General features: G+C 37.9%; 1 protein-coding gene across 17 annotated transcripts in view; it reads right to left on the bottom strand.

The window, feature by feature from the left end:
* Nucleotides 1-22085, bottom strand: part of si:ch73-103b11.2 (myosin phosphatase Rho-interacting protein) — a 44959-nt gene that overhangs the window by 1182 nt on the left and 21692 nt on the right. For 3 of the 17 annotated variants that reach the window (XM_052596594.1, XM_052596604.1, XM_052596602.1), the window contains 17 exons: nt 18194-18356; nt 17800-17907; nt 15825-15881; nt 15637-15705; nt 15478-15567; nt 13743-13852; nt 13195-13233; nt 10737-11445; nt 10529-10645; nt 6073-9771; nt 5010-5157; nt 4613-4718; nt 4309-4468; nt 3097-3204; nt 2930-3016; nt 2689-2854; nt 2192-2268 (listed from right to left, as the gene is read on the bottom strand). In XM_052596594.1, the coding sequence (XP_052452554.1) occupies nt 2192-2268; nt 2689-2854; nt 2930-3016; nt 3097-3204; nt 4309-4468; nt 4613-4718; nt 5010-5157; nt 6073-9771; nt 10529-10645; nt 10737-11445; nt 13195-13233; nt 13743-13852; nt 15478-15567; nt 15637-15705; nt 15825-15881; nt 17800-17907; nt 18194-18356 (6013 nt within the window). Of the gene's footprint in view, nt 1-1637; nt 1707-2191; nt 2269-2688; nt 2855-2929; nt 3017-3096; nt 3205-4308; nt 4469-4612; nt 4719-5009; nt 5158-6072; nt 9772-10528; nt 10646-10736; nt 11446-13194; nt 13234-13742; nt 13853-15477; nt 15568-15636; nt 15706-15824; nt 15882-17799; nt 17908-18193; nt 18357-22085 lie in introns of all 17 variants that reach the window. The other 14 variants (XM_052596595.1, XM_052596605.1, XM_052596607.1 and 11 more) reach the window with 9 other exon arrangements.

Genomic DNA, 22085 nt, shown 5'->3' with positions numbered 1-22085 from the left:
GAAGAAGTTGAGATTACAATTTTTTCCATATTAAATATGAAAATAAAAACAATCTTTAAAGACTTCAGTTTGCACACAGAATACACTGTACACAAAATTTGCAACTTTCATTTGCAAAATTCAACTTTGATATCATTGCTAGCTGAGGCCATAAAGGTGGTTATGCCAGATATTGAAAAATTATTTTACATTTCCAAAAATATTTCCAAATTTGATGCCAGTATAATTTTGAATTCAACTATATTTGCTGCTTTATTAAAAAATACATATTCTCTGCTTTATATAATAGCCTAAATTAAATTGTAATTAATAAATAACTAAAAATAAAATTCAATAATTTAATCTAAAAATGCTAAATATAAACATAAATAAACACATAGATGAATAATAGACTGCATGTAATGTTACAGAACTACACACTGCAAAAATGATTTTCTGTTTAGTTTTTCAAATTAAGTGGCCAACATAATTTCCAGTTAAATCATATTTAACTCCGCTGTAAATAAAAGACTGTGGTCTGGACATGCACATTTCTTAAAGGGACATTCAGGGAGTTTTAAACCAAAGCCCGTTTCTATGTTCACTTGGTTTTCTCTAAACAGTTTTAGATCCATTGTCTTTATGTCTGTAATTCACTGGCTGGGTTTCTGTCATTTTGCAACGAGACACCAGCGAAAGACGTTCACATGAACACACTGTACACACACACACATGCACGCACCAGTGTCCAGTTTCTGTATTATTACACTATTAGATCTGTCTCAATGCCTTTGAGACCTAAACAGGACACATGACTCTTCATTTCCTCGAGTCTTTAAATAATGAAGAATATTTCAGCAGGATTCGAAGATGTTATTTAGTGACAGTTTACCCCAAAACTACACCCAAATGCATTTAAAACTAATTAAGAGTGTCCCAAGTACAGTTTGGAAGTATTAAATATCCTTAAATATCCCTTTAAGTCGTATAATATATTCACAAAAAACGATGACACACAAAGTGTATTCAGACGGTAAGTGTTTTACACACGAGCTACTTCAGCATTTACAGTAGCTGGTCAGATCACATCTCAATAAGTCAGTGTTTTTATTTCCTGAATGAATTTTTGTCACATGTGAACAACTAAATGCATTGTAAATGCAACTGTTAATTCACAAACAATTCCGTTTGTGAATTACAAACAATACCGTCTAAATATAACAAATTTTTACTTAAACACCAGAACACAAACCACACACACAGAAAACAAGAAGAAACCCAACATAACACTCAGATAAATGTGATCTGTGCTGGTTATGTGTCGACCAGCCAGACCGGGTTAAGTTACAGCTGATTTGTTAAACTGTCAGGGAGTGTAGGGCTCATGCCGGATTCAAAGGCTGTGTTCACAATGGACTAAATACTGCACAGTATACAATTCATACCGCCTGGCATCTTAAAAATAATACTGCATTTGAAACAGTATGCATTTTTTATGCTAAAGCTTCCAAACTATATTGTTGAACTCAGAGCATGTGAGTGGCATCCAGTGCTTCTGGGTTACTCACAAAACTGGGAATGAAAGGTCAAGTACAGTATGCTGTGCAATAAGCACCATATCCCATGCAAACACAGCCGTACTCTCACAAGAGCGATACCTGCTTCACCTGTAGGACCTGATGGGGTCACAGCGGTCAGCTACACCCGACCAACCCCTCACTCTCTGCCTGACAGGACAACGCACACATGTGAGGATACACACACACACACACACACAATGTATACAGTGTTCCGTAATCCACACACAAAAATACCAGGGCTGTCACTTAAAAAAGTACAGCTATTTTAAATTCTCTAGCATTTACCTGTTTACATTTATCATTTATCAGGAAAAAATGTGCATTAAAAAAAAAAAAATTGTAAGTACATGCATACAAGAATTTGGTCTGCCACAAACAAGCCAAAAAAAAAAACCCCCCGGAATATACTATGGACTTTTTGTAGTTTATTCGATGATTTATTCAAATATGATTTATTTTAATCGACTGACAGCCCTAATAAACACAAGTATATCTTTCTCAAACACTCATATACACGGCATAACATCAAACAATCACACAAGCAACATCATTTTCTACATAAATGTACAGAGGAATATCAATAGAATCAATGGATGACGAGTGTATATTTATGACACACTTTGACCTCTCACCTTTGACCTGACCCCACGTATCTGTTTGGATTTCTCTTTCTTCAGGAAATCTGGGTTACTCTTTGACTTCATAATGTCTGCAAAGGACACAAATAAAGAAAAATATATATAATTTAGTTTTTGTAAACACTCTTACTGTAAAAAATTAGATGATCAAATATGAAATTATCAGCATTAGCCAATAATAGAATACGCTTGATTAAGATTAACATGGACAATTAACAAATGTAATCTAGGTTTTTTTATTTTTTTGTGTTAAACAATTCTAATTGTACAGCATATAGCATATAAAAATAAGACAATAAAAATAATAATCTGTTTGATTTCAGTCTATGTAATCTCAATTAAACTGAAAATTAAAAATGTAATACTCCAGCATCAGACACTGAATAATTGTGCCTTTTTGTACATTTGTGCACTATTAAAGAAAAAGTCACACAGAACATGGGGATGGTTAAATAATGAGAGAATTGTGTAAATTTCTGTAAATCTCTCACCATATCCGGGAGTAACCGCACTTCCTTCAGCGTCTAATTCCCCAAGAGCTTCTGTAGCAGCCAAAAGTTTCTCCCTCAGCTTGTTAATGTCACAGTCCGCTTTAGCTTTGACGATACTCAGCTCTGTGTAAATGTCCTTGTACTTATCCGAAGCATACTTCTTATCCTGAAACACATGTGAGTGACATTGAGCACTTAAAGAGAAACACGTACAGAGCGTGTAAGTGTGCGTGTATATTACTCGAAGTGCCGACTGCAGCTCGTCTTTGAGAGAGTTTATTTCCTGTTTGAGGTACTGGATCTCTGACTCCTTCACTCGCAGCAAAACCTGCAGCAAAACAATGTTTAGATGTTGTGCATGATGACATTATATGATCTAAATTTTAGATGACAGAATGGGTGATGTACCTCCAGTTCATAAATGTCTTTGCCTTGTGTCGGAGAGGAAGTCGATTTGTCTTCACTGATGCATGAGTGCATTCTGGTGATCTCTTCATTCAGACGATGATTTAGTTCCTGTAAACATAAACCATGCAATGTTTTGTTTATATGATGGTGGCAAAATGTATTAGCTTCTACCAATCCTAAGGCAAGATCATTTTTCATGCACTGGTCATTTTTGAGATTTTGGCTTTTTGTAATGTGTTGTTTTCAGAAAACATCCAAAAACCACATTTAAGAGTTTATGTTATTGTACTTTATTTTTGCATTTGTAAACTTCAATTACAATACATACATAAAGGCCATTTGCTTCAACAGCACTTGCATACACCAAATTTTACAGGTTGATTCCCGTTAATATTCTGATGGTGTCTGCTGAAGGGGTTTGTTAATATATAATTTGCCTATATATTTTATTCCTAAAAATGGTTTAAATGTGTTTTATTCTGGCTGTTGATTAGGTTTTTCTGATTAAAGGAATATTTAAAAAAGATCCTCCGAAAATCCTCTCTGTAACAATCTTTGACCCTAATGTCATCAAAATGAAATATTTTGGACAATGCTTTATTTGCATATTATTATAATAACATTACACAACAAAAATGTTTGCAATTATTAATGTACCGTATTTTCCGGACTATAAGTCGCACTTTTTTTCATAGTCTGGCTGGTCCTGCGACTTAGTCAGGTGCGACTTATTTATCAAAATTAATTTGACATGAACCGAGAGAAATGAACTAAGGGACATGAACCAAGGGAAAACATTACCGTCTCCAGCCGCCAGAGGGCGCTCTATGCTGCTCAGTGCTCCTGTAGTCTACACTGAAACCATAGAGCGCCCTCTCGTGGCTGTAGACGGTAATGTTTTCTCTTGGTTCTTGGTTCTAAAGACATGTGACTTATACTCCAGTGCGACTTATATGTTTTTTTCCTCATCATGACGTATTTTTGGACTGATGCGACTTATACCTAGGTGCGACTTATAGTCTGAAAAATACGGTAATCAGTCTACCTTGGGAAGTATGATTATTCGGTGTCTAGCCTTAAATTCTGATTTTCAAACCCTAAAGAAAATTGTATTTCTATCAACTTGTCAATTATTATAAGACGTTTTATTTTATATTTCAAGCTGTTCCTCAAGAAAGCTCATGGAGAAATGTTCTTAAAGTTCATGTTGACCTGGTTGTGTATATGCAGTTTCTGGTTCTCCCGCTGGCACTGTCCTAGTGCCTGTCTCTCTGCTTCCAGCGCTTGAGCCAAATGTGCGTTTTCTAAACACTTCTGAGAATACTGCTCAGACAAAACCTCCAGCTCACGATGGTAAGACTGCAACTCCTCTCTACAAGGACGAAATGTAAAAAAAAAAACACATCAGAACTATTGCATGACCACTCGCTTGGTAAAAAGCATCAGTGAATAAAAGCAGATCTTCCTAGTGACTAGTGAATGTTTTGTCCAGATAAGGTGATGTTTAGCATCTTACTCGTACTGTCTGTGCAGCTCCTGAATGTCTGTGCTCACTCCACTCATCTGCGACCGCTGCGTTTTCTCCAGTTCCTCGCGATGAGCATTTTTCATGGCCTCAATCGCTATGCACAAACAAAACAACCTACTGTGATGCTTCAATTCCATGACATTAAACATTCATTATACAACTAGATATAATATTGCATTAAACATTACACTCCTCAATTAGCATTCACACTGACATAAATTTGGTGCCAAAAGTAATTCACTTTCATATTTGTACTTTCACTCCCCTCGCCTACAATTCCTGCCGGCCTGAGACTCAAACCCACAGAATTTGGATTATGAGTCCGAATTTCTAACCATTAGGCCATGACTTCCCCTTTTGGTGTATACAGTGATGCATTCATTACCAGCAATAGTGGCGTTTGTTTCCTCCTCCAGCAGTCTTTCTTTCTCCTCCAGAAGTTTCCGGATTTCTCGCTGATGCTGCCTTTGGATGTCCTCGATCACCTTCTGATGCGTCTCCTCCATCGCTGCAAAACCACGCTCGCATGTCGCCTGCATTCCACATTAAATATCAGATCACATATGCATACAAACACCAAACAATCTCTACTCTAAGCAGGCTATGTACTAGGGCTGGATATCTGCAATTGATTCCCTGAATCGATTTAATTTGGATTCAGATTCAGTTCATTACATCTTGGGTTGATGGTGGACAAAGTGTATGATTCACTCAGCGAAGCCAATATTTTCACACTTTTAATAATCAATTTTGGAAACTGTTTATTCATTCACTGAAAATGTAGAAGTTAAATTATTTTAATCAATATAGTCAAATTGTACAAATTCAGAAAACCAATGTCTACCCAGACCGACTTTTTAGAAAGCTATGCCAACTATGGTGTTCACATATTTAAAAATTTATTTATGAGATGAGAGATGAAAGTAAGCACAGAGGAGTTAAAGGAAAGCAGCAGTATCGACAGGGTTAACTAGAGAGCATTCATGTATTCAAACACACACCAACACAATGCTAAAGGTGTTTTTGAACAGAGGAAGTCCTCAGCAAGCATGGTACAATTATTTATGATACTTTTGTCTGTAATCATTTGTACATTTGTCGTGTGTGCTCAAGACTCCCAGTGCTGCTAATGTGCACTAAAGCATAGGAAAAAGGGGAAAGCATAATGGTTATGAGGCTACTGGGTTGCAATGGTAATCTTAGCTTTATTTTTTAAATAACATTTTAAGAAGCAAAACCCACTTGATGGATATAATAAATAATAGTGTAGATTTATAATTTGAAATGTGTACTGTTTCTGAAAATTGTATAAACAAATACAATAAGAAATACTCAGCTAAAACCACTGCAACCCAATCTAACAGTAACAACCTACTGAAGGTCCTACAAACATGGCGCTATGGTGGTGAATGGGTGTGACATTCAATTTGAAAATTGAAAGGTTAAACCTTGAGGCTGTCCAAGTCTCGCTGGTATTTCTCCTTCAGGCTTGTCAGATCTCCATCCAGTGGTTTCTGATCCAGCTCCTCCCTCATGCTGCTCAACTGCATTTCAAGCTCCCGGATTCGGAGGAGCGACTCCCTGCACGTTACCTGATCAGTTCCATCCTCTTCCTCCATCGGACACGAGTCAGCCTCATCTTTATTCTCCACTTGTTCGCTTCTCTCCTCTAGCGAGCAGACGGTCTGGCTGTAGCATTCTTGTAGCTTGCGGAGCTCCACTCTGTTGGCGTGTTCAAGTTCCTGGACCTTACTCTGAAATTCCTGCTCAAGTTTTCGGATTTGCTCCTTGTGCCTCAACTCAGCATCTTCCATTTCTAGTAGCAGGGTCTCCAGCCTGTGTTGGCTATTGGCAGCACTCTCCATTAGTTCAAGCTCTCTAGTTATCTGCTCCTGCTCGGCCCTTCCCATCTCATCTGCATGCCTGCTCTTGAGCTCTTCTTTCTCCTTATGAAACGCCTCTTCCAGCTGGGTTAAGTTCTGCCGTTGCTCCTGGAGCTCCCTGAGCTTATAGGATAGTTCTCCTCGAAGCATGTTGTTCTCCTCCTGCAAGGAACTGATAGTGCCAGTGAAGCTAAGATGTTCTTTCTCCAAGCAGCTCTGGTAGTGCTTTTGGATGGCTGCAACACTCTCAGCATGTTCCTGGACGAGCGCTGCCATGTTGCGGCTAGTCTCCTGGCAGAGAGAAAGTTCCCTTGTGTGACCTGCTCGCAACCTGCAAGCAACATATGCGACCTGCGCCTGCATCAAAGCTTCTCGCATGCAAGCAGCGCTGGAGTCATCGCGCCACGAGCTCATCTGGATGGCATCCGCAAGTCCAGAAAGTGAATTTTTTTCTCCTTCCTCGCAGATCTTCTCAATTTCCTGAGAGAGACCACGGAGGGCTTTCGCTTGCTTTTTGAGTTCAGCGATCAGATTTTCCCAGCTTGTTTGCAGATGCGATTCTGATTCTGCAGTATAGGATAACATGCCGCCTGCTAAATGTCTGTGGACAATCTCTGCCGCTAAACTCTGAGCTTCCTCAATCTCAATCTGCTCCATATAGGGGACTAGTTCAGGAGGGGCGATGTCACCAAGATGACCAGAATCACTTTGGGTCATACTCTCAATGTAAGCGCATTCGGATGCACTAACAGCATCTTTCACAGCCATGTCCCTTTGTTTCAAAGTCTCATTCGCCTGGAGCAAGTCCTTTTGAAGCTCATCAAATTTTTCCTGGAAGTTCATTGTCAGATTCTGAAGTGAATAGGCAAGCTCAGCACTAATGCAGACGTTCTTGATGACATCCTGTGAAAAAGCACTATTTGATAGTTTACTCGTCTCAAGCTTGTCCATCTCTTCCAAGAACATGGTCTCCAGCATAAGTTTTCTTGTAAGTACATCAGCATAAACAACTGAGAGACAGCCATTGCAGGTCTTCTTGATGTTTTCAGCATCCTTGTGAATGGAGTTCAGGGCTGACATAATATCAGAGTTCAGGTCTTGCAGAGAGAACCCCATCTTCTCCAGAACCTCAGCTTCGAATGTTAATGTTCTGGCAAATCGCTTTATACCTTCCTGCATTGATTGCATATCTGGTGCATCAAAGATCTGGCACGACTCATACAATGTGCCTCCCTTCCTCATGTACATGGTGGCACAAACCAGACGCTTCTCTACTTCTGCAAGGGTACAAATGAGAGATTCATCAGAACTGGTATCTTTCTGATTACTGAGAATTTCTCTGACTCTTTCTGTGCATGACTCTACTAGTGCCAATGCCCTCTCATATTCCTCACTGTCCTGCTCGCCAAAAGTCTTGTTGAGGAATTTCTGACTGGGTTCATCCATTGATAATTCATCACAGGTTTTAGTTGTGTAGTCCTCCATGGTTGCTCTGGTGCTCAGGTGTTCCTGCATCACTGAAAGATCTGGCTGGTCCCGTATCTTCTCTGTGAGGTGCCTGAGCTTCTCCTCTGTGGCCAATAGCTTGGTTTCCAGAGCGTGTATAATGGAGAGGAACTTCTCTGGATCTCTACACTGCTGGAATGAACTGTCACTGACTACACTGATATCTTGGGACAGGCTCAGGTCATGCATGTGGTCTAGGCTCAGATCTTGTGTCAGATCCAAAGATGTATTTTCTGTCTGGAACTTGTCTGCTCCCTGGGACCGGTGATAGGACTGGCACTGAATGGTGGAAAAGCGAATCCTCTTGCGTTTTACCAAGGACATTTCCGTCTCGGATCTGCTTCTTGCAAGCAGGAGTTGGGAAGTGCTTGATGATGAGGAAACATCATGTTGCATCTCTTTCAAACCATCAAGCAGGTTTTCCTGCGAGCGACAACGTCGCATCCGGAGATCTGCATAACCGAGCCGCAGGGCGTTGAGGTGTTCCTCCAGCTCAGCAATCCGATCCTCTGCAACCACCAGTTTTGCCTGAAGTTCCTGTTCCGCTTTACGAGACTCTACCAGTCCTGGATAATCACACTCCATTTTTGAAAGAAGTTCCTCTTTTTGCTGCAAGCAAAGTTCTGTTTCTTCTAGACTACTGCCTAGTGCTGCCATCTTGATGAGGGCCTCGCTCAAGTCCTGCTCCTTCTGCCTGATTAGCTGCTCGTACATTGCCTTTGTCTGCTTCACTTCCTCTTCCTTCTCTCGTAGCACATGACTTATCCTAGCAAATTCTTCTGAGACACGCTCATACGAGCTCTCAAGAGAGTGATAGTCTGTTTCCACCGTCGTTAAACATGCCTGTTGCTTTCCTACCTCTCGGTCGGCCTCTGCAATCTGATTGAGGAGTTCCTGACAGCGGCACGTAAGCTGGTCACGTTCCTCCTCCAGCCTCCTCACGCTCTCTCGCAGCATTTCCACCATATTCGTCTGCGCCTCCAACTCCTGCTGAAGACGAAAAACTTCCTCCCTGAGTCCCACAGTTTCCATCCCACCGCTCCCTCTCAGCAATGCCTCCACTTGTTCTTGAGCCTCTTGCAGTTGCTCTTCTATTTCACGCCTAATCTCTTCAGATTCCGCCAATCTCCGGGTCAGTCCCTGCCGCTCCCGCTCGTGTTTCTCCTCCAGGCTCCGCTGGTCTTTCCTCTCCCGCTCCTCTCTCATATTTTGAGCTTCCTCCATGGAAATCAGACGTCCCGTGGCCTCAGCGAGTCTCTCTTGTAGCCTCTGCACCTCTTTGTGTTGGTCCCTCTGCAAAGCTTGCTTCTGCTCGAGCTGTCTCAGTTCCTGGCTCTTCTCTAACAAACTTGCCTCGACTTGCCGAAGACGTTCCTCACTCTCTCGCAGCTGCGACCGTAACGTCGTCTCATTGCGGACACATTCTTCCTCACGTTCCTGACATCGAACCCGCTCGATTTTTAGCTCACTACGCATTCGTGCCACAGCCTGCTCACTCGCTATAATATCTGCCATGGCAGCCGTTAGCTTATCCTCCAAGGCCTCGATCTCTGCCTCATGGTGTCCTATTATATCTTTCGCTTCGCTGTAGCTACGCCGCAAGCTGCTAACTTGTTGATTGGCCTTATCCTGCTTCCATCGCTGGGACTCCAGTTCGGACTTTAGATCCTGGTTCAGCTTGCTGAGTCGCTGCCATGGTGCTCGGTGAACCGCAGTACACACAGCATCAGGCGAAGGCTTTGTAGCGGTCGTGTCACTCTTTAAGAGATTAAGAGCAAAAAGCAATTAGTAAAAGGAAGTCTTCTTTTTTATGGCCACAGACATGATGCTCAACATCTTCTGGGCTGTGGCTGGGAACCCGGGAACATTTGGAGTTAAATTTCTGAAGTTACATACTTACTCAAGCTTTCCACTGTGCTTTTTCAAGATGACATCAAAGATGGAGAGAATGGTGCTCAAAAATGAGGGAAAAATGTGAACAACACAATTAAAAAGGGAAATAAGTGATCTAAAGAGGAACTATCGAATGCAACTATGAAATGCAACCTTGTGATGATGGATAACACAAATGGAACTGTACAGAAAAAAATACAAGAGGGAACAAGAGAAGGAAGAAGAAACTAATGGAATAACACGACGCCAGATTATTACACCGCAACTAAAGAAAAATGAAAAACAGAGTAATGGTAACACCATGCAAATTATGCAAAGAAGAGAATGACAAGAGATACAAAAACAAACAAAAAGTAGAAAAGCACAGCTGAAAGCTTGTCAGATGTTGTTATCTTCAGCAAACTTGTAGTTTGGTTACAAGAATTTTAATCAAAACCCAGTCAGAGCCCAGGGAGAGAAAGACATTGCAGTTCAGTTAGTAGCACTCATGCAGTTTCATTAACACCCCAAAAATTATATTAGTTTTGAAATAAAAAAAAGCGAGAGATACAAACACAAACACTACAGAAGATTTAGATTTTTGTTTATTTTCTGACTAGGTCCAGTTGATCTGTTTGGGTACCTGGAGTACGTATCCTTCCCTGGCACTCTGTTCTCTTCCACGGGCATCCTGAAGTTGCTCTTGTAAGATGCTGTTCTGCTGCTGGAGTCTCGCCAGCTCCCTTTGTGCCTGACCTAACTGTGGACATCAGGCAAAAGATCTGAAATTATTACTTATCAACATTTTAAGATGGAAAATGAGGAAAGAAAGAAATTCTGATGTTTCTTACCTCTTTTTCCAGTGCATTGGTCAGCTCTTGCGGAAGGGCTCTTTCTCCAACAGGTACATTAGAGCTGCCAGTGATCGGTACCTGCTTTTCCTCTCTGAGGGGTGTTGTTTCTACCTGATGCCACCTCTGCTCAATTTCCACTTGGACATCAGAGTTTCTGCGGGCCGTGCTTTGACTGTCAACCTCCTGTGCGACTCTGGCATGGTCTACATCCATTCTCACCTGTTCCTGTGGTACTTTATGGGGGAGTTTTGATGGGGGCTCTGCCATCGTTGTCGCATTGACTTTGCCTATATATTCCTGCACAACTTCTTCATCTTGCTGTGGCAACTTATCAGTATGGCTGGTGGTAGTAATCGAAGAAGACGTCTGATGAGAGGAGGTGCTAGAGATTGGAGAGGAGTCACCGGTGGACGTGGAGGAAGAGGAAGATGAGATAATGACTGAAGTGTCTGCCCTCTTTATTGAGGGTGGTCCGCTCTCGTTTTCCTGTCCTGGGCGGAACTCAGACCAGTCGAAGGTTTTAGACCGTCCCTCGCGCTTGTTTACCCGGCTCTTACGGTGATCAGAAGTAGGCACGGAGTCTGTGATGTCCTCGTGCGACTTTTTAGCTCCAACTACAGAGCTGTTAGAGAGTTGCGAAGAGTTAGAAGGTGGCTGGATATAGTTTTGCTCCACATTTGATCTGGTTCGCTCTTCTGGAAGGGAACTGTGAGGCAAAAAGATACTGAATCAATACTCTAAGTATCTGAATTACTAGTGGTGTTTGCTAAGGCGAGCATCACAGCTACTACTTCAATGTGTGTTTTATCGCAAAGCATTGAGGCATATGGCATTGTGGGGAAATCTGAATTATTCTATAATTGTGGACATAACTGTAGCAAGATGTGTTGTGAAGATATGTGCAACAGCTGTCGAAAAACACATACCCAAACCGCTGAAGACAGAATGGTTTGATTAATGGGTAGTAGGGTGAGGAAAACCATCTGGTCACTGCATGGCATTCAACTACTGTCAAACATGTCGGTAAACACTCATGTGTGCCTGCGCTGCAGGGTGCAATCTAAAAATGGGCACTGATGCAATGCTATTTTTTCATCTCCTTCAAAGAAGCAGCTGGTGTAACTTCACAATAGATGGAGAGACACTGGCGAGTCGTGAACATCAAAATGCATTGTACCAGTCTAACCTAACTAGCTGCAAATAACTGTTTAGTTTTAATGCACTAAATTCTTTCATTTAAGGAAAATCTTACAACAAAATTCGCCTTGTTTTTCAATTGGATGATTTTATTACTGGATGATTTTTTTTTCTTTTTGGCCAAAAACAATAAGTATCATCCAATAATACATGACTGACAACTTTGAAAACAAATGACTTTAGCTTTGTTAGTTTTTGTTAAATGTCCACAATTAAGAGGTTTAATTTAGGTATATCTAGTGTGAAGCTGACAAAATGTCCATTCGTTCAGGCAGGATTTCACACATATGACTTAATCGTCTCGCGTCTGGTTAGCAAGTGGTGTGAACCAGCTGGGAAGTCAAATAAGGTAAATGTGTTAAATGCACTGAATAAATTAAAATCTGTAAAAACGGTCTCAAAAATGAAAAGCCCAAAACAAAACATCAACAACAATACCGTAAATACACTGTCCAAATACACAAAGCGATGGTGTAACAACTCCAAAATAACCAAACATACATTGCAAAGGCTCTTCTACTCCATTTATCGCCATAATCGTAATAACACCATTAAAAATACTTAATTAACATGCTAAATTAAAAGCTCCATTATAAACAGAGCAGACAACACAGCCAAATGGGAACAGGAATTATTGACATAGCAGACAGAAGCCAGAACATCATAAAAGCACATTTCTACATTCAGCTCAGACATGACAGCAAACACACACACACACACACGGTTGTTTTTGTGAAAAGTGTGTTCATCCCATAGGTGTAATGGTTTTTATACTGTAGAAACTGTATATTCTATGGCCCTACACCAACCCTACCCCTAACCCTAACCCTCACAGGAAACTTATTTTTTTGCATTTTTACTTTCTCAAAAAAACTAATTCTGTATGATTTAGAAGTGTTTTGAAAAATGGGGACATGGGTTATGTGAAAAGTGTGTTCATCCCATAGGTGTAATGGTTTTTATACTGTAGAAACTGTATATTCTATGGCCCTACACCAACCCTACCCCTAACCCTAACCCTCACAGGAAACTTATTTTTTTGCATTTTTACTTTCTCAAAAAAACTAATTCTGTATGATTTAGAAGTGTTTTGAAAAATGGGGACATGGGTTATGTCCTCATAAGTCACCCTCTCCTTGTAATACCCGTGTCATACCAATGTCATTATAAAGAGTTGTGTCCTGATATATCACAAAAACAAGAGTACACACACACACACACACACACACAGGTTAGAATAAGAACTGGAAATGCCAACCTTGGCATAAGAACCGAAAGTTTCAGAGACACATTTTTCCTGTAACCGAAGCAGGCAAAACACAAGGAAAAAAATTATACATGTAAGTTGGGAACAGAAGAAAAGAGAAATAATTACAAAAAAAAAATAATAAAAATGTGGAGTTTGAGGAACCATTTAGGAGACAAAAAAACCTCAAGAGGAAATATGAAAGTTGACATGCGCTCAAATGCTTGGTATGTATGTAAATGGTAAGTATGTACAGTTTATGTAAGGTTGTGGATCTTTAAAGGTTAAATTTGTCATTTCTCTGCCATTAGCTGCAATAAACCGAACTGGTTCACTATTGGACAGACAAACAAGTAGTCCAAGTCCTAACCCACAGCATTAGTGGAGCCAGTGTTGTTGTTATGCCAGTCGAATAGATTGAAAAAAACAAGGTCCAAAAATGACAGACTTAACTTTAATATATTCTAGAATAGTCTAATTAATACAGAGGGAAGTTTACTGTATAAATGTTTGATGTTCTCTCCTTTTTTTTTCACACTAAACATGATGTAGAAGCTCACCGTGTGACATCAGGAGCGACAGTAGGCCGCATGTTCTTCAGAATGGCCTGAATCCAGTTCCGACGTATCCCAGAAGTCATAGCAGACAGCGTGAATGCCCCTTCCTTACTCTGAGAGGAAGACGAGCACATGAAAGATCAGATCAGTTAACACATGCATGACAGTTAAACAAACATTTCTGATATTGCTGTTCAATTACAATACAACTATAAATCCATGTTTTGACCAATGAGTTTCTATAACTGACTTTTCCAGACATGATTGGACAAGGATTATTTAAAAAATAATAATGATAATAATTGAAATATAATGTTGTACTATATTTTTAATAGCTTGCAAACATCCAACAATTCCTAAAATATTTTAGATGCAAAGAAATATACTGTAAACACATATAATAAATTGTCAGAGCATAAAAATGCTATTAATTACAGGAAATCAGATTTGTAATAATTGCAAATATTTTTACAGGCCTAGAAATCACTATTCTTTGATATTTCTACATGCTACGACTGTGGGACACTGTAAATCACAAAATAAATCAACAAAATAGTGTCACAGGCCTCACATCTTTTATTCAGAAACAATATTATTCCACAAGAAACTGTCCAATCACATACATGAATAAAACTGATATATAGAATAAGTGAAAACTAAGATCAGACGAGGTAGAGGAGTTTCAGACGTGAGTTTAGCATTCTGTATCCAAGGCATAAAGATAGCAGGCTGAAGTTATATTTACAGTTGTTATTCATTTCTTGACTCTGACGCCCCGCTGTTCGTCTGTACACAGAGACGGCCAACGCTTTCTGCTATTTCTGACATCTCTAAAATAACTTTCAAAACAGCACCGGGGAACCTACAGTTATTCGCCACCTCGATGAACAACACAGCATCAAGTACATCTCAACAGCTTTATTAATAAAATACAGGAGCAAGCATTTGTAAATGTAAACTACTGCATTATATTTGTACTTCTTTTGAAGTCTAAGTGGTGCTTGCCTGTGCAAGATTTGATGCCAGGATGTTAAGGTGTTCTGAATGTTTTTCAGTGCACTGCTAGGGCATTATGGGGGATTGCAAAGTGGCCCATATCCAAGCATCCATGTGATATTGTGGTGTCTAGACATGGCCTGGGATTCTAAGTTAATGTATGTATTTTTTTTGCATTGACCAGATGAAATATAGAGTCAAATCTCTTATTTGCCATATAATCCACTAATTGCCATTTATGAATTTTATAGTACAGTTGTTGTTTGAAATAAACCCATTAATTAAAATGGTAATAAGTGATGACAATCTGAAAAATAATGTAATTTTTATATTAAAAACAACTATTTGATATTAAAATACATCTATTTTCCCCATTGTGAAGTCGAAAGAGTTTCAGACGAGCGTCTGATGTGTGGCATTGGACCTGCAGGGTGTTATTTCATAGAGATGTGATGATGTCACTGCTGCTGACAGATCAGGTGACATTAGTGATGAAACAAAGCTTAGTGAGGAACAGCGTTAAGGTTAGAGATAACATCACCTCAGCTTTATTTAGGTGGGAAAACATACCATTGCAAACCTACCAGACATATTTGTCTAGCATCAATACCTCAAGAGCGCGGGGATGGGCGGAAACATATATTGAAGTATGAGTTAGGGTTAGCTAAAATAGTCCTGTCTGTTGCCCTGATGTGGTTCATTAAGCAGTTTTGGTAATATACATTATACCAGTCCTACTCACAAGGATTTGGAAGCCATAGTTCCTCTGAACTTGGAATTCGGTCACATCGTAGCACACTGACAGATCGATCTCTCCGTCCAGATCAGCGGCCTGAGAAACATGAGGGACATCGTTAAACAGTCACAAGATCAGAGTTTATTGGCTGATGAAAACACGTACCTCTTCAGCGATGGAGTCGCGGTAGAACCTCAGGCTCTGATCGGTCAGAACAAACCAGTGTTTCTTCCACTGAGAGACGGAAGCAGAACAAACTTTTTGAATAACCTCCATATTAAATATTAATATGAAGCACAAGGGCATAAATTCCTGGCTTGAAAAGCTCTTTGAAGAAATTATTTTAGACTCACCAATCCATCTTCGTATAGTTTGGTCATCCATCCTTTCTTAAAGTTCAGCAGGTCCGGCTGAAAAATAATAGATGAAATTAATAAACTACCAACATTAATAAAAAAAACACAGTGCTGCAACAAATGCTTTTAAGCAGGGATTGTTTATTTAAAATAGATTAAATATTCAATTGAAAAATACATTTTATTATGTATTTTTTAAATCTAATCCAGTTTGATACTCATTTAATTAAATGCTATAATTCACTGGAAATTGTTTATATAAAAAAAAAAATATTGTGTTTTTCTGATTTGTAAGTATATTTTGCCTCTCAAATATAATTTATCTTGTAGCCAGTTCATTTCAGACCATCAGAAAAAAGAATAATATCTTGCCATATTTTATATGTAAGATTTTTGTTCACTATTCATGATATTTAAATTTATTTGCTATTTAAAAGGAGTTAGGGAAATGTTGTTTTAAAAAACTTTGCATGCAATTTGAAACACATAAACACCTTTGAATAAGACATTTAAGAGTTAACATCTCTTAAACAAAAAATAATGTAACTCATGGATTAAATATTAGTACAACGCAACAAATATGTATATTCAGGAGAGTCTGCATTTAAAACCCAGTCAGAAGGGTCCCGCACAAATACAGGCAGTGGCACCTCACAAAGCAGTATACAAACTAATCTACAACCTAAAACACCACAACCAATAATAATACAAACCCTCTACCATCTAATGCAGGTGTTTAGAGCAGATCCAGTCAGGCTGAGATCACACCCACCGGCCGTTTGCTAGTTAGCCGTTAGGTTCACAGTACCTTAGTCTTGTTGAGTTTCATCTGTGACCTGTTCTTCACACGCTTCTGACTCACATGCCGTCTTTCTGTGTGTATGAACATGAATCTGTGTTCTCGTGTGTGTGTGTGTGTGTGTGTTTGGGCATGTGTCGGGGTCTCTGGTCCTAACACTCGAGCGAATGCTATTTATAATCAGGGGTGGTGTAGTGGTTCTGTGTTGGGTTCGTATGAACGAAGTACTAACAGCTGAAACACACAGACACTCCTTATAAATAATTATGCTGTGTTCTTAAGAGCAATTAACAATAGAAGAATATTTTATAAACACACTTATGTTTATATGACACTAGCATACATATTTTTATTTTAAAAATTATAAATTAATTTTATATTTTTTATATAAAAATATGTATGCAAGTGTCATATAAACTTAAGTGCGTTTATAATTTATTTATTTTGTTCTATGTTGTATGAGTACTATGCCATACTTTTTTAATTTTGCATGTAATGCGGTCTAATTCTAACCAACAATGTAAAGGTGAAATATTTATTGTGAAAATCATAGTCATAGACTCTTGCATCTTAATGAACTACAGCAACACAAAAGGAAAGCTGATCCAGAGGTCAAGTAAGTCTTTGGTCATGCACATCAGTTTTCAAAGGCCCCCTTTGGGACTTTCACACTGTAATGTACATTAAAATATGACACAGACATGCACAACAAATTGTTTCTGACTAAAGTCATAAATTAAATGACGATGATACTGAAAGATGTGGCATTATTTGAAAAGAAACTCAACTTATTCTTAATGAAAAAAAATGACATTTCTATATATTCACAAAATGTACAATATGGTGAATTTTTCACTGATTTTAATTCAATTAAAATAAATAATTACTTTATTTAAAATAATAAAAAAATCATTTTTATTTGATTTATTTACTATATTTTTAATTAAATTATCCCTTAATGTTCACCTACATAAGTTACATTTTGTTGTTTATAATTTAATAAAATAAAATAAAACTAAATCTAAAATCATGATACCTCACGATCATGTCATGCATCATAACCAGTGCTATATGATAAAATACATTAATGTATACACAAAATTGCAATTAAAATTCTTGTCAATTATAGCCACGATTAAAAGACAATGATGTGTGTTATATGTGTAGTCTTACAGTCATGAGTGTCTCTGTGGCTCTGCGATCCAGACTTTTGGCCCTGCGATAACCAGCTAGTGAAGAACCATCATCTGTCCGGCCTTTAGCTGAATCCAGTGAAAATTCCTATAACAGATTAAGAAAGAGATGAGAAATTAATGAATTCAAGGAAATTTTACTGCTATTAGGCCTTCTTGAAATTTCATTACAAAACATACAGTGACAATCCAATTGGATGAGATTAAAAGCTCTTAGAACTGGCAGACTGCTTTAACAATACAAAGCAATTCACTGAACATTAAAAAATTTTTGTTTATTCATTCCTGCACACTCAAAGTGCTAAATACTGCAATTTATACATCAATTTCAACAGATGCAGTTAAATCAGAAAAAAAAAAAGTTAAATGAGTACCTGTTTCTGATTGGAGAGGCGTCGCTCATTGCGTCCTGCTCTCTGATTGGCTGTTTTAGAATAAGAAGGGGCGGGGTCTGTTGAAGAATTAGTTGTGTCCATTTGCTCTGGAGTGCTGACAGTGTCATGACACTCAAATCTCTCGATGACCTGTGAACGTCTGCTGTAAAAAACACCCAGAGAGGTCAGAAGAGAAACAATGGGAAAATATTGCATAAACACATGCTTTCCTTTCATCACAGATCTCCATACTCTATCTCTGACTCCAAGAAAATGCTATAAACTATAAAGTTAAATGCAATGGATAATTCATTAGGCTGGTAATGCACATACATAATAAAAATTTTCATTTTCAATAATAAGCAATAAATGCACTCAACATTTCTGTCTAACACTGAGGGATGTTTACATCTACTGAGGAAGGATGCTGGAGAATATTTCATGGAAAGATGGGAAAAACATTTCCTCTGTTCATTTCTGGTCAGTCAGCTGAAACTGACCATTGTGAATGACCTTGACACGGTCATAAATCAAACAGGAAATGTGGCTGGAAGTTGTTTCTCACTGTTTTCCCTCTATTATGAAGTTAAAGCTCTCTAGATTGCCTCAGAATGGCTCTGTTTTAATGAATTACATTCAAAGCTGATGTAATGTAATTATAGCCATCTTTTTTATAATGCAGCAACTCTTTAGTGTTTGAGCCTGTAAGGCTTTTCTCAACAGCAAGTATCTGAGATGTTAGCATGTCACTGATTTGTGATTGTTTGTCTTATAAGAGCAGATGGTAGAGCAGAGGGACAGACACAGGAAACCAGCGACAAGAGCCATGAGCCGAACCCCAGACAGAAATCAGTCTTTGTCCCTGTGTACACCCATGTGTTAGTAATAATTCATCTTTTACACCTGTTTCACACCGAAATGAAGCAGCAGCATACATGTATTGTTTTCACACAGCCTTTCTGATGCACAGAACTAAAATAATTCATTAAAATACATAATGTCTTTACTTAAAATAGATAAATTAAGATAATTTTCTTTCACCCCTTCATATTTACCAACATAATGGTTCCATTTTATTGTTAATTTAATTAGAAAAATTAGAAGAATTACATCCTAAAACCTTCTACCTCTGTATCACAACCATTAAAATACAACGCTATTTGATATGACATTACCAAAAATACAATACTGTAATTAAAAAAATATTTTATTTATAGCAATACACTAATGTTATTATATTAATTTGCGTGTTCTGAAAATTCTGAAATAAATTACTAGAATTTAATGAAATTTTAAAATATATTCAAATAGAATACATTTCTTTTTAATTGTAATAATATTCATAATATTACTGTTTTTACTGTATTGTTTAATCATATAAATGCAGCCATGGTGAGCAGAAGAGACTTCTTTAAAAAAAAAAAAAACTTAAAAGTTCCACAATTTTATTAACAGAACTGTACTTATATAAAAGCTATTTGTTATACATAAAAAAATAATAAATATATATATACATTATATTTATTAATATGAATATGTATTATAAATTATATATACATATATATTAAATATATATACATATATATTATATATATATATATATAATATTATTAAATATTTATTTGGAGGGGCCCGAGAATTATTATTTAATAAAAGTATCTAAAATCAAATTTACATAATCACATTTACATTTAAATGGTACAAATCTCAGCTAAATACAACTTAAACCCTAAGGTCAGGTTATAAACTGCTTAATCATCTATGCATCACTGTGCTGCTTAGGTGGCCAAAATAAATAACTATGTGCTGCTTGCGTTGTGAAAAAGGCCTTTGTTTTTATGTCTCTGATTCTGAGATGTACGTGTGTGTTATAGTTTGGCCCCAGCAGGTGGAATGAAAGTAAGCAGTGGGCGTGTCAGTGGGCGTGGCAGGGCGCGGCACAGGGCAGGAAGTGCAGAGTTTCAGAAGAATCCCTGAAAAAAGAGAAGAAATAGATCAAATAAAAAGCATGAGAGAGAGAAAAATCTGAAATGAGAGGAAAACAGTGCAGAACATTTTAAATCGCAGATACAGAACTGAACTGCACAGCATTCAGGACTGCACTGAGATTCCAACAAAATGGAAGAGTGAGTAGGCTGGAAGTTCAGTTCTACACAGTGTTCACTAGGTGGCGCTAAAGCTGCGAGAATGAGATGAATGTCATGATTCTGAGTTTCTGCATTGGTTTGTCCTGACTCTCACTGACAGGTTGTTCCTGCCGGCTCCAGCAGGTGGAGATATAACCTTCACGCTCGCTCTGAGACGTAAACACAGCAGGCGTGTTGGCTCGGATTGAACGAGCAGATTGTGTTCATACTGCAGGGGAAGTAGCTGCGTATCTTTAGTTCCCTGTTCAGAACTGTCTCTCCTCAATTACAATCAGACTACGAACTAGGTTAATGATGCTATAAAACATGAACGTCTCTTAACAAACGCTTCATTTATTTAAGTAGAATGTCTGTGTCATTGGCTCTGGTACAAACTCTAATGACTTATCTACCTAGACAGCGTTTTTAGGCATCATTAGCACAGTACCAATAACAGATACTGTAACCTTTTGCATAAATTAAATTATAAGATGATTATACTGAAAAGTACAGATAGACTCTAAATGCAACTTTATTTGGGTGTGCTGCGTATTTTTGTGCCAGTTAGAGCATCAAGTAACTAACTTAATGTTAATAACGCAATTACATTTCTTCTATTGGAATACACTGAGAGCAAATGTATTTTATTCAGAATGGATTAAAAAAACACATTTAATTAAAAAATGAATGATTTAATGGTAATTTTGTTATAATATTACTTGTTAATATTCATTTTAATATTTTTTTTAAATATAATTGATATTAGTTTGAAATACTGATATTATTATTTACAAATATTATTGATGATAATATTATGAATGTTATTCGTTAATTATATTAATGTCTATTATTAACCCTTTAAATATGGGTATTAAGCCTAAATATTAATACACAGTTAACTGAACCTTAAAAAAACAACAACTAAAAAACAAGTGAGCATGTGTGTTTATATATTTGATATATCAAGCTTTTATGGCTCATATAGTATGATATAGAAGAAAATGTAGTCAGGATTTTATTCAGAAGCCCTAATTGAGCAAAGACATGCAATTTGGTGCAGTATATAATGTTGATCATTTAGTAGCCTTAGAAATTTGTGTCTCAAATGATACAGGAGGCTCAGAAAACCAGACTACTGGAATCAGCTGAATGTGTTTTAAGTGCTGTTTAAAGGCCGGGACACAGCAAGCCAATGGTTGGCCGTCGGTGAGAAGCTGTAAAGCTAGTTGTGTTGAATCAGCATCGAGGCGAGTGAAAACTCTTTAGACTGGATCTTCAGTTTACTGAATGAGTCAGTGTCTGAGAATTAAAGCAAAAGTGATGAAAACTAGCAAGTAAACAGAACAGACAGAAGGCTTATCTAATGTTACGTGATCATTCCATTTTCATAATAACATGAGGTGCTTAAAATGAAGAAATTTATCAACATAACTGATATTCAAAATGGTGAGCAACCGGTGCTTTGTTTACGTTTCGTCTATCTGTGTATATCTCGTATATCTTTGTTTCGGGTTCTCCTTTTGAATGACGAATATTTACTATTGACAGCTGCTAATGTAGACAGCTAATTCCTCTCACGTTTTAGTTTGCAGTTCTTTGTATCAAGTTATCTAGTTCTAGTTAGTATCTAGTACTTAATGTATATGGTTCTTTGAAGTCGGCTTGGTGTGTCCCAGCCAATTACAAGAGCTGCCACTCATGTAGAGTTTTCAAATCAGTTACTCATAAAGATGCTGTCTAAGAAGATAGTGTTTGGAACAGAGCCT

Source organism: Carassius gibelio, chromosome B24 (assembly GCF_023724105.1).
Source record: "Carassius gibelio isolate Cgi1373 ecotype wild population from Czech Republic chromosome B24, carGib1.2-hapl.c, whole genome shotgun sequence".
NCBI classification, from domain to species: Eukaryota; Metazoa; Chordata; class Actinopteri; order Cypriniformes; family Cyprinidae; genus Carassius; species Carassius gibelio.
This window is presented reverse-complemented; position numbering and strand designations above follow the sequence as displayed.